Consider the following 13,989-nt stretch of genomic DNA (forward strand, 5'->3'; position numbering starts at 1 on the left):
TTCTTTACACATGAATCAATCGCGTCTTCTCTTTTTGCTTCGGGTCCACAGTCAGCGTACAGCTTTGGGGCTGTGTGTGAACAAGCCCCACAAACAAAACGGTTTCACTGCACACAGATTTCATGGACCTTGTTTTGTGTGCACCTGCCGACTTGACATTGTGACTTATTTTTCCCCGAGTGGGAACTGTGGTGCTTGGAGAAGAGGGAGAGCAGGACCTGCTGCCTTTGCAGCCTGTTTGGCAGCTGTAGCTTCTTTCATGTGGTTCTCATGAAGCTCACGTGCCAGATCCAGTGGGATGCATGGTGCTGAGGATGCAAACACGTCTTTATTTTAAATCTGTACACCGTGAGTGCTGCTTTACCACTCTCCAGCACTGATGTGGAGTACAGATCCACTGGTATGTTTTGCACAGAGGGGGGGGCAGCTCCCGCCTTTGTTAGTTTACTGTTCCGAGCAGGCTAGTCTTCTTTGCAATCAATTCTGTGCAACTTCCAGCGCTTTACGTTACAGTTTTAACAGCAAGTAGGCTACTGTGGCAATTTGATCATAATGTAGACCTACCAGAGTGGACTACCATCAAAAGCAATGGAAAAAATGCACTGCGGAACATTTTAACATGGAAATAGCTGCTCTATAATTCAGCCTACAGTAGCAGTCAATGTATGGAGCTCAATGCAAATCAAATCAAACTGTATTGGTCACATACCAGATGTTAATGTGAGTGTAGTGAAATGCTTGTGCTTCTAGTTCCGACAGAATACTTGTTAGATATTACTCCATCTTCAAATTCACAACGACTATCTTATACACACAAATGTAAAGAGGTGAATAAGAATGTGTACATATACATATATGAATGAGCGATGGCCATGCGGCATAGGCAAGATGCAGTAGATGGTATAGAATGCAGTATAAACTTTTGAGATCAGTAATGTAGGATATGTAGACATTATTAAAGTTGCGTTATTTAAAGTGACTAGAGATACCTTTATTAAATCCATTTATTAAATGTATTAAAGTGGCCAGAGATTTGAGTCTGCAGCAGCCACTCTATTTTTTATTTTACCTTTATTTAACTAGGCAAGTCAGTTAAAAACAAATTCTTATTTTCAATGACGGCCTAGGAACAGTGGGTTAACTGCCTGTTCAGGGGCAGAACAACAGATTTGTACCTTGTCAGTTCGGGTTACTAGTCCACAGCTCTAACCACTGGGCTACGCTGCCGCCCCTATGTTAGTGATGGCTCTTTAACAGTCTGATGGCCTTGAGATAGAAGCTATTTTTCAGCCTCTCTGTCCCAGCTTTGATGCACCTGTACTGACCTCGCCTTCTGGATGATAGCGGGGTGAACAGGCAGTGGCTCGGGTGGTTGTTGTCCTTAATGATCGTTTTGGTATTCCTATGACATTGGCTGCTGTAGGTGTCCTGGAGGGCAGGTTGTTTGCCCCCGGTGATGCACTGTGCAGACCGCACTAACCTCTGGAGAGCCTTGCGGTTGTGGGCAGAGCAGTTGCCGTGCCAGGCGGTGATACAGCCTGACAGGATGCTCTCGCTTGTGCATCTGTAAAAGTTTATGAGCGTTTTAGGTGACAAGCCAAATTTCCTCAGCCTCCTGAGGTTGAAGAGGCGCTGTTGCGGCTTCTTCACCACGCTGTCTGTGTGTGTGGACCATTTCAGTTTGTCAGTGATGTGTACGCCCAAGAATTTAAAACTTTACACCTTCTCTACTGTACCGTCGATGTGAATTGGGGGGTGCTACCTCTGCTGTTACCTGAATTCCACAATCATCTCGTTTGTTTTGTTGACGTTGAGAGAGAGGTTATTTTCCTGATACCACATTCCGAGGGACCTCACCTCCTCCCTGTAGGCTGTCTCGTCGTTGTTGGTAATCAAACCTACCACTGTGGCGTTGTCTGCAAACTTGATGACTGAGTTGGATGCGTGCATGGCCACGCAGTTATGGGTGACCTGGGAGTACAGGAGAGGGCTGAGAACGCACCCTTGTGGGGCTCCAGTGTTGAGGATCAGCGGGTAGAGATGTTGTTTCCTACCTTCACCACTTGGGGGCGGCCCGTCAGAAAGTCTAGGACCCAGTTGCACAGGGCGTGGTCGAGACCCAGGGTCTCTAGCTAAATGACGAGTTGAGTGTACTAGGGTGTTAAATGTAGTCAATGAACAGCTTTCTTACATAGGTATTCCTCTTGTCCAGATGGGATCGGGCAGTGTGATGGCGATTGTGTCATCTGTGGACCTATTGGTGCGGTAAGCAAATTAAAGTGGGTCTAGGGTATCAGGTAGGATGGAGGTGATATGATCCTTGACTAGTCTCTTGAAGCACTTCATGATGACAGAAGTGAGTGCTACGCTTGTCGATAGTAATTTAGTTCAGTTACCTTAGTTTTCTTAGGGACAGGAACAATGGTGGCCATCTTGAAGCATGTGGGTACAGCAGACTGGGATAGGGATTGATTGAATATGTCCGTAAACACACCACACCATCCAGCTGGTCTGAGCATTCTCTGAGGACGCAGCTAGGGATGCCGTCTGGGCCGGCTGCCTTGCGAGGGTTAACACATTTAAATGTTTTACTCACGTTGGCCACGGAGAAAAAGAGCCCACAGGCTTTGGTAGTGGGTGACCAAATACTTTGTAGGTGACCAAATACTTATTTTCCACCATAATTTGCAAATAAATTCATAACAAATCCTACAATGTGATTTTCTGGATTTTTTTCTCTCATTTTGTCTGTCATAGTTGAAGTGTACCTATGATGAAAATGGCAGGCCTCTCATATTTTTTAAGTGGGAGAACTTGCACAATTGGTGGCTGACTAAATACTTTTTTGCCCCACTGTATACCTAATTGGGTCCTAAAATGTAAATTCCTATAGCAAAATGATCCATGGTATGACCATCTTTAAAAATTCCATATGTCAGCTTAGACCCCCTCCCCCTAGATAAAAAGCAATTTAAAAAAAAAATAGATATGGCCACTCCCTAATCAGATTGTACAGTCAACTTCCTGCCAGTTCTTGACTATGGTGACACCATTTACCAGAATGCAGCAGCCACTACTCTTAAACCTTTTGAAAGTGTCTACCATAGTGCACTTCGCTTTATCACAGGTGACAGTTTTAATACTCAGCGCTGCATCCTGTATCAAAAGGTTGGCTGGTCCTCATTAAAGTCCCATAGATCACTTCATTATTCCCTTTTAGTTTACAAAGCTCTAATACACAAGCTTCCAACTTTCCTAACATAATTGCTAACGTATAAAAGAATGAGCTACCGAACCCACTCGCAGGATTGATTAACTCTTGAGGTTCCTCAGGTCTCCACTGAATTAGATAAATTCCACGTTCAGTTTTAATGCACCTCACTGCTGGAGCAATTTGCAGAACTCATTACAATTAGATGTTCTGGTGCCGCTAGTTTAAGGTGTTAAATTGAGGACGTAGTAGCTGAGGACTAAATGTTTCCATAAATGTTGTATTTTGTATTGATTGCTGTTTGGTTTTACATTGTATTGGTTGTGATCAATAAACCCCTGGGAATGAGACCCTGTTCTCAATGGGTTTCCCTGAATAAATATAGAATAATAATAATACAAATGTAATAACCTCCAGTAGAGATAACATAGGCCTATATATGTAAATGACATTGAAATAATCAATTTAGTTTTCATTCAATTTAGTTTTATTTTGCTATTTGGCTAATGTCTATAATTTTTGCCTGAATATATTTCATGTTGTGTAGCCTAACAGGTGCACAATGATGTGCCACATCTTGATTTAGTGCATTATTATAGGGTATGCATTAGAATAAGCCGTCTCAATATTTGCAGCCAATAGGTGATAATTCCTCTCTGAGAGCTGATCCGTAATTAGTATTGTGGAATAATTCAAATACTACGGTAAGATTTGAATGGAGAAAGCTGATCCGAGAGCAGCGTTGCCTTTCTTTCGATCCTATCAGTATCGACACATACGTCAATAACGCACTTAGCGAACCTTCTCTCTGTGTGGTGTTTTGGGAAGCGCATGTTACATCTTAGGCCGTTGCAGGAAAGATGCAACGTTAAAACACTCGTAAGACTAAGTTCTATCAGGAAACCGGGCCCTGGATTGTGATGAAAACGCTCTCTCTACGGTCATCTAGACAGATGGGAAAGTTCCACTGCATAGCTTTCACGAATACAATCATGTCAATGCATGTCCAAGGAAAGGAGAGCATAAGAATCCCTTGTTAAAATGATGAAATTGGACCCAGGATGTGACTGACCTGCGAGGGCGTAGCCGCGGGTAAGAACTGGCCCCCAAACAGGTCGATTATCTGCTCCTGGTGCAGCTCCTTGGTCGGGGTCTTGGGTGGTGGGGGCACTGGTGGTCCCTTTTTGAACTGGGGAGGTGGAGAAGGTTGCCAGAAGCATTAGAGTTTTGGTGTTGGATAGATATCGATATGGATAGATATCCTATGAAGTGTTCTATTTAGTTCCGTGGTGGATACATTCTTAGGGTTGTTAATGTCACTCCATGTCAAACATACTGCAATTCACTGATTCACCTGTATCTCACATCATCATTGACTGTGCTGTACATGTATTCAACATGTGACTATACTATGGCAATCTAGACAATCATAGGAGAGTGACAAGATTTGTTTATAACCACTGAACCTTATACAACTTGCTCTTGGAAGATGTTTTACAGACATATATGTATGACTTGCATGAGTACTTAAAGAGGTTAAGGGAGAATTTGGTTGCCAAGGCAATATGGCATTACAAATTAAATGGGCTCACAGAACATATCCATTTTTATCCTATGTGAATATATAAAATATAATTGACTGTAGTACGTAAACTGTATACATTCTGGTTGGTTTTAATCAGAATATGAACAATGGTTAGATAACCATGAAGTAGATACTGTAGTGTAGTAGATACTACAGTACCCCTGAATGCCTTAGGAAACACTGATAGGTGAACATGCTAATGCTAAATATGTCTACTACTCATACTAGTCAGGGATCTACAAACTGAGTGTGACATGCTAACTTACCATGGCACATCACATGCAATGTGCAGGGAAAGAGACAAAGCCAAGGACAGGTGAACATGAGAAGACAACTAAAATCGTTACCAAAAAAACTGTGCTGTGTTCAAATTTGATACGGGAAATACAGGCAATCTTTGATTGGATTGGTCCTTGTAGAGTTAAAATTAATATAAAAAAAGTAGTCAGGTGTGGAAAACAGAAACTATACATCAAAAGCACAAATTGTTGATACAACTGTACAAAATAAATGTTAGTCTGGTGGTGGTGTATGTATCGTAGAACCGTCGATGCACAGAGAGTTCTGCAGTCTATACAGTGCCTTTGGAAAGTGTTCAGACCCCTCGACTTTTTCCACATTTTGTTACGTTACAACCTTATTCTAAAACTGATGAAAAAAAATATCCTCATCAATCTACACACAATACCCCATAATGGCAAAGCGAAAACAGGTTTTTAGAAATGTGAGCTAATTTATAAAATAAAAAATCCTGGAAATATTACATTTACATAAGTATTCAGACCCTTTACTCAGTACTTTCTTGAAGGACCTTTGGCAGCGATTTGTGACAGAAAAGTTATGTATTTACCTGGTTTGTTTGATATTAATAGTTAGAAATGAATACTTAACAAATAGGAAGACATTTTTGTCCTGCTAATGCTGTGTTTTTATGGTCTCCTACTCCTAAGCTATCTCCAGTAAAACACATTCTTGTCTATGTAATGCAGTCTTTAACTAATTTGTCAGGTCAAGCCATCTCTAGTGACCATACGCCCAGATTAGCTGCAGGGAACTAGAGTGAACAATCCATCATTGTCTCAAAATCATCCTTGCATCTGAGAAACTAAGCCAGGGTGAGGATAAGACAACACCACCCGGTGCAGATAAAGACAGGATAAACCCAGAGTGACTTATGATGCCACAATATGCATGGGAGGTGTGGAACCAGCCATGACTAAGCATTGTTAGTGTCAGATATATAAAGAACTCTGCATGTCTGTAAAGGTTAAGCTCTCGGCAACACACACTTCAAAGTGTGTGGTCGATGGTTTCATTATTGCAATAATTAATCAATGTTAAATAGAGATTGATTGGTTGAATAATTGTCCAAGTCTCTCTCAGTATACATGAATTTCCACGACAGATTACAGCATCGCTCCTTCATGGGTATGACGCCACAAGCTTGGCACATCTGTATTTGGGGAGTTCTTCTCATTCTTCACTGCAGAGCCTCTCATGCTCTGTCAGGTTGGATGGGGTGAATTACTGCACAGCTACTTTCAGGTCTCTCCAGAGATGTTCGATTGGGTTCAAGTCTGGGTTCTGGCTTGGCCACTCAAGGACATTCAGAGACTTGTCCCAAAGCCACTTCTGTGTTGTCGTGGTTGTGTGCTTAAGGTCGGTGTCCTGTTGGAAGGTGAACGTCCTGAGTGCTCTGGAGCAGGTTTTCATCAAGGATCTCTCTGTACTTTGCTCCGCTCATCTTTGCCTCGATCCTGACTAGTCTCCCAATCCCTGCCGCTGAAAAACATCCCCACAGCATGATGCTGCCACCACCATGCTTCACTGTATGGATGGTGCCAGGTTTCCCCCAGACGTGATTATTGGCATTCAGGCCAAAGAGTTCAATATCGGTTTCATCCGACCAGAGAATCTTGTTTCTCATGGTCTAAAAGTCTTTAGGTACCTTTTGGCAAACTCCAAGCGGATGGTCATGTGCCTTTTACTGAGGAGTGGCTTCCGTCTGGCCACTCTACCATAAATGCCTGATTGGTGGAGTGCTGCAGAGATGGTTGTCCTTCTGGAAGATTCTCTAATCTCCACAGAAGAATTCTGGAGGTCTGACAGAGTGACCATCGGGTTCTTGGCCATCTCCTTGACCAAGGCCCTTCTCCCCCGATTGCTCAGTTTGGCAGGGCGGCCAGCTCTAGGAAGGGTCTTGGTGGTTCCAAACTTCTTCCATTTAAGAATGGAGGTGACTGTGTTCTTGGGAATTTTCAACGTTGCAGACATTTTTTGGTATCCTTCCCCAGATCTGTGTCTCGACACAATCCTCTCTTGGAGCTCTATGGACAATTCCTTCGACCTCATGGCTTTGTTTTTGCTCTGACATGCACTGTCAACTGTGGGACCTTATATAGACAGGTGTGTGCCTTTCCAAGTCATGTCCAATCAATTGAATGTACCACAGGTGGACTCCAATCAAGTTGTAGAAACATCTCAAGGATGATCAATGGAAACAGGATGCACCTGAGATCAATTTCGAGTCTCATAGCAAACAGTCTGAATACTTATGTAAATAAGTTCTTTCTGTTTCTGCCATTATGGGGTATTGTGTGTAGATTGCTCAGGATTATTAAAAAAAAAATCAATTTTAGAATATAGCGTGGAAAAGGACAAGGGGTCTGAACACTTTTCGAAGGCACTGTTCTCCATGTTGGCATCCAAGAACAACAATATTGTTGGCATCCAAGACAACAAGTGCATTTAAGTCTGGAATTTGGGAAACAAAAATCATCTGGGTTTTGGGTTCCTATAGGGAGATTTGCATGGGGTAGTGTGTTTTGGATTGTTAAGACACTCCTCTTCGCACGAACACACACACACACACACACTCACAAACAGTACCTTCATAACTATCAACACATCGCAACCTAAATATAACACTACTCTTAGTATAATTAAACCATGGTGTTTAAAAATGAATGTGACACCACATGAGAGATTATTACTCACCATTATAACAATACATACAAAGTGTACGGGAAAGAAATAGAGCCATAACAAGTCAATATGATCTCAAACTGCGTCTACAACTACAGTGGGTTACACAAATCTGATTCTCAAATAAACAGGCTGTCATTGATTAGTTTGACTTCAAATTTAATTATCTCTTGTTGAACCAGAATTAGCTGGAAATGAATATAAACTACTGAACAGGTGTTTGGTTAGCATACGTCAAAGGAAGACTCGCGTGGTGTAATTGTACATGGATAGTGTACAACTGAGTAGACCTAGAGCGTCACACAGTATACTGAAATACTTTGGTCTGGCGCTACATGCGTTTGGTTAGAGCATGTTACCAACAGGGGTGGACTTTGTTGATCTAGCCAATGGAAAACACACGATTCAACTAATCAGCCAATCATAAAGGCTTTGATTAGTTGAACCAGGTGTGCTAGTGCTAGGGTGGAACAAATACCTGCATCCAGGACTGAAGTAGGAGATTCCTGTGGCTGTCAATAGGAGTGTATTGGGGTAAGGCATACCTGGCCTGAAGGAGATTTGGGCCGGGGCGGGCCGGGAGAGGCAGGCGCCAGCATGTGGTTAGGAGTGTCCACTGGGCTCTCGTCACTGTCGCTGTCCGGTGGCGAGGGGGCCCGAGAGAGTCGCAAAGGTCCTGAATCACTGAAGTAAAGAGGATAAAACAATGAAGATATATTATTTTTTTTACTCATTAACACATGCGCCAACAGGAGAAAGGCTAACTCAAGGAATATGGCTTGTCTATATTTGTGAAACTGTTATTGTCATTTAAATTAAATGTGAAAAGTGCACAATGGTGAGGGTGCAAATGCTGGGATTAAACTGGGATATGATATGCTATTTGTGTAAATATACTCTAACTTGCTGTCCACAGATAGACTCATAGAAAGCAGCTATTTAGTTCATTTGCAAAGTTTAAATTAAAATACATTTAAATGTTGCATATGTGAGAAACATTCCCTGTGCACATAATCCTTTGGATGTTGGGTTGCAATTTGTATTTTAAAGAAATTAACATAATGGAATGAGGTTAAATAGAATACATTATCCATAGACGACTGGAATTGGGTGTGGACCTTTTAATTGCGACCCCTGGGAATCAACACAAGATCAATGTTAACAAATGAGCTAATGCTAAAAGGTTTGTCAAAGAGGTTTAAAATAAATAAATATTTTACCTTCATATTACCAGGTTAGTCTCATTGAGATTAAATATCTATTTTGTAAGAGAGACCTGGACAGAATAGCAAATAAAGAAGTTTATATTGTCACATACATCGGATAGGTGCATTGAAATGTGTTGTTTTACAGGGTCAGCCATAGTAGTACGGCACTCCGGGAGCAAATTAGGGTTAAGTTCCTTGCTCAAGGGCACATCTGATCCAGAGAATGTTTGGGATGCTCTGGATTGACGTGTACAACAGCGTGTTCCAGTTCCCGCCAATATTCATCAACTTCGCACAGCCATTGAAAAGGAGTGGGACAACATTCCACGGGCCACAATTAACAGCCTGATCAAATCTATGCGAAGGAGATGTGTCGCGCTGCATGAAGCAAATGGTGCTCACACCAGATACTCTGATCCACGCCCTTAAGTGTTTTTTAAAGTATCTGTGACCAACAGATGGATATCTGTACTCCCAGTCATGTGAAATCCATAGATTTGGGCCTAATTTATTTATTTCAATTGACTGATTTCCTTATATATTTTAAAATTGTACCTTTATTTTGACAGGGGAAACATTATTATTGAGACCACGGTCTCTTTTCCAAATGTGCCCTGTATAATACAATATAAAATACATATTATACACAAAATAAATATATCTACACATTAAAATACAAAACCACAAATAAAACTTTGTAAGCACAAATAAAACATCACAAATCACCCAGAAAACATTCATCCACAAATAAGTTCCCAGTCAATACTTTAAAATAGCCAGAATGGCACCAGGTCATCAAGATGAAATGTATTTAAAATTTTGTTCCAGCAATACAGTGCATTAAAACTAAAAGCGGATTTACCTAGCTCGGTGCAGGCCCTAGGAACCAATCCTGTAAATGGATCAGGCAACTCAGGTGTCTATACTTCAACAGCACAGTTAGATGGAAGTTCATGAAGTAGGGCATAGGGAGTAATGTAGAGATCTATGGATCTTTAGTCCAGACAACCTTTTCTGCTTCCTACTGCTTAGAGAAAGGCACAATCTGTTTCTGTAGAACAAGCCTACTTTAAATATTAGCTTCTTAACCAGCTCATATACAATGCATTTGGAAAGTATTCAGATCCCTTGACTTTTTCCACACTTTGTTACGTTACAGCCTTATTCTAAAATGTATTAAATTGGTGCAGTGGTCTAAGGCATTGCCTTAGTGCTAAGGCATTGCCTTTCAGTGCTAGAGGCGTCACTACAGACACCCTGGTTCGAATCCAGGCTCTATCACAACCGGACATGTTTGGGAGTCCCATAGGGCGGTGTAGGCCGGTGTAGGCCGTCATTGTAAATACTGACTTGCCTAGTTAAAAGAAGAAATTAAGATGGGTAAAATAACACAGACACTGGACAGAGGAACAATGCCAAGAAGGCCAGCATCCCGGAGTCAACTATTTACTGTTGACGTTGAGACGTTGAGGTGTTTTGAGGGTACTATTTAATGAAGCTGCCAGTTGACGACTGTTACTCAAACTAGACACTAATGTACTTGTCCTCTTGCTCAGTTGTGCACCAGGGCCTCCCACTCCTCTTTATATTCTGGTTAAAGCCAGTTTGCGCTATTCTGTGAATGGAGTAGTACACAGCGTTGTACGAGATCTTCAGTTTCTTGGCAATTTCTCGCATGGAATAGCCTTCATTTCTCAGAACAAGAATAGACTGGCGAGTTTCATAAGAAAGGTCTTTGTTTCTTAAGAAAGGTCTGTGTTTCTGGCCATTTTGAGCCTGTAATCGAACCCACAAACGCTGATGCTCCAGATACTCAACTTGTCTAAAGAAGGTCAGTTTTATTGGTTCTTTAATCAGGACAACAGTTTTGAGCTGTGCTAACATAATTGAAAAAGGGTTTTCTAATGATCAATTAGCCTTTTAAAATGATAAACTTGGATTAGCTAACACAACATGCCATTGGAACACAGGAGTGGTGGTTGCTGATAATGGGCCTCTGTACGCCTATGTAGATATTCCATAAAAAATCAGCCGTTTCCAGCTACAATAGTCATTTAAAACATTAACAATGTCTACATTGTAGTTCTGATCAATTAAAAAATGTCAAAAACAAGGACATTTCTAAGTGAGCGCAAACCTTTGAACGGTAGCGCAAATATATATATTTTTAATGTGAATCACATTTGTATTTGGCATACCCCCGACGGCATTGCGCTTACCCCGTTCTCCAGTTTGGGAATACCTGGCGTAGAGCATCTTTTGTTTCCAAAAAGTGTTCAAATTGTCAATAAAAGTTATGCCAACAGAGTGGCACTAGTCTTTAAGCCAGATATGAAGTGCTAAGAGCCTGCTGAAACTTTCACAGCCGTGACCCAGCGACGGCATGGGACCAGAGATAATCGGCTGCTTTTCAGGGCCTTTTAGGGTGTTGAACAGCTCAATAAAATCCTGTTTCATTAGCTCCGATGGACCCTTTTTGATATCATTTGATCCCACATGCATTACAACAGCCCTCTAGTATGTATAAGCTGGAAGTAGAAACCTAAGTGTTGTTGTCCATTTGTTTACTTCAATTAAGGGAGGGGTGGTAGGGTTAGGGGAAATTAATAAATATGTGGGAGTTTGGAAATGATGCAGACAATCACAATGATAGAACGCATAATCTATCTGCAATATTAAAGCTGACATATGGAAACTGCTCACCTGGGCGCTCCCTGTATGGTGAACATTTTGTCAGAGTGTTGCTCTCCCAGCTTGGTCATCACTTCATACAGCTGCTTACAGAGCTACAACAGCCAGAAGAGAGAGAGAGAGGAAAGAGAGAGACAAATGTTGATGTGATAAAAGTGTTAAAGGTAGAACATCCAACTCCTTTCTTTACATGTTAGCATGGGCCTCGCACGTATCGCAATACCATATCAATATCATTTATATGAGGGGGGCCAGTTACCAATAGTGAAATACTACTTTTGTCATAGTGCACCAATTCCGCCATGTTGCCTCGTTTCTTCCCTGTCCTATTCAGTTCAATCATAAACAATAGCCAGCAAAAGAAAGTCTGTAACCACTAAATATCAGCATGAAGTAGTCACTGTTATTTATTATTTTTATGAACTTTTATTTATTCAGCTTAGCCCAATTGAGACCAAGGTCTCATTCCCAATGGTGCCCCGGGTACAAACATTTTCTCAGAAACAGGGGAGAGTTTTTGTAACAAATAAACCACTACAATCAATCAAAACAACAGCCATCCTCAATGAATTCATTCAACACCAGAGTCCTAAACCGCCCTAGCGGCACCAGGCAATCAACATGCAAGGAATTTTGTAGGTTATTCCAACAATGGGGGGCACAAAAACTGAAGGAGGATTTACCTAAATTTGTCGAAACCAGAGGGACCTCAAGAGTTAACCAATTCTGTGAGTGGGTTCGGTAGCTCATTATTTTATACGTTAGCAATTAAGTTAGGAAAGTTGGAAGCTTGTGTATTAGAGCTTTGTAAACTAAAAGGGAATAGTGAAGTGATCTACGGGACTTTAATGAAGATCAGCCAACCTTTTGATACAGGATGAAGTGATAAAGCGAAGGGCGCCATGGTAGACGGCATCCAAAGGTTTAAGAGTAGTGACTGCTGCAATCTGGTAAATGGTGTCACCATAGTCACGAACTGTCAGGAAAGTTGACTCTACCATCTGCTTCCTGCTACTTAGGGAGAGGCAAGATATTTTTCTAAAAAATAAGCTTTGCTTTTTAACTAGCTCATCCATGTTCTTTAAACATTAAATCTTTGTCAATCCAGATTGCCAGATATTTATAGGTGGAAACCCAATCAATGGGAGAACCATCCAATGAATAAATATGTCATTCATCTGAAACATATTTGCGAGAACTAGAGAACAATGTATATTTAGTCTTGCCGCATTAAGTACAACTGTTAAACCAACCAAGGCAACAAAGTCACAAAGACTGGTTAACATTTGGGGCAATTGCAGACATAACAGTGTCATCTGCGTACAGATGAATATTACAAGTTTCAACAGATAGACCAATATTATTTATATAAATAGTAAAGAGAACAGGTCCCAGTACCGACCCCTGCGGTACACCTTTTGTACTATCCAGGAAACTAGACTTGACACCATCAGAAATCACACACTGAGTCAGTCCCATCTGACAGATCATTCTCAAACCACTTGCACGAAGTCTGATCCAGGCCTATTTCAGTCATCCTTTGAATGAGAGTGTGATGGTCAACAGTGTCAAAGGCCTTGGAATGGTCTATAAATAAGGAAGCACAATGCTGTTACATGCTGACTCGATGGCCAAGTTGAACGTTACAAAATAAATGAACAAATACGGGTTATTCAATAATTTCATCCAAACTGCTTGTGCGGGTCAACATCTACGATGCAAAATGCTAAAATAGATGTCCCGCCTCTACCACAAGCTTCCAACTTACCTAACTTCACAGGGTTGGTTAACTCTGGAGACTCCTTTGGTGTGTCCAGAGTTAAGTAAACCAGCCTTTAACTTCCTTGCACCCTATGTTTGGAATAATCTCCAAAATGCTTGGTGTTACTAGGGCAATTGACAGAGAATTTTTATAATGAAGAAAGTTTGTTTTAAATTGACTGTGTTTTGTATCTTATGTGTAAATTGTGTACTTTTATGTTTTTGTGTTGTGCGGGGCTCATTTGCAAAAGAGACTTTAGTCTCAATATGACATCCCTGTTGACATCCCATCTCCTTATTGGTTTTCACAAAGATACAGCCACACGTGGTTGCTTGAAAGACAAACGAGATACTAATTTGAAACTACAAACTAAAAACTAACTAGGTTTTCTGTGGATTAATCGTCTGAGTAAAGAAATACAACATTTTTGTATGAGCCAAGTCAAAATTCTACAAGAAAACAGCTAAGGGGACAATACATGATCAGGTAAAATAACAACCCAATGTTCATCCCTCAGGACAAACTGCTAGCAACAGCTATCTAGCTT

At 41.1% G+C, this 13,989-nt stretch overlaps 1 protein-coding gene across 11 annotated transcripts in view; it reads right to left on the minus strand.

The window, feature by feature from the left end:
* Positions 1-13,989, minus strand: part of LOC139387434 (amphiphysin) — a 138,506-nt gene that overhangs the window by 33,802 nt on the left and 90,715 nt on the right. For 10 of the 11 annotated variants that reach the window (XM_071133606.1, XM_071133600.1, XM_071133605.1 and 7 more), the window contains exons 9-11: positions 11,693-11,775; positions 8,327-8,465; positions 4,284-4,400 (exon numbers count right to left, since the gene is read on the minus strand). In XM_071133606.1, the coding sequence (XP_070989707.1) occupies positions 4,284-4,400; positions 8,327-8,465; positions 11,693-11,775 (339 nt within the window). The remainder of the gene's footprint in view (positions 1-4,283; positions 4,401-8,326; positions 8,466-11,692; positions 11,776-13,989) is intronic. The other variant, XM_071133596.1, reaches the window with a different exon arrangement.

Source organism: Oncorhynchus clarkii, chromosome 28 (genome assembly GCF_045791955.1).
Source record: "Oncorhynchus clarkii lewisi isolate Uvic-CL-2024 chromosome 28, UVic_Ocla_1.0, whole genome shotgun sequence".
In the NCBI taxonomy this organism is placed as follows: Eukaryota; Metazoa; Chordata; class Actinopteri; order Salmoniformes; family Salmonidae; genus Oncorhynchus; species Oncorhynchus clarkii.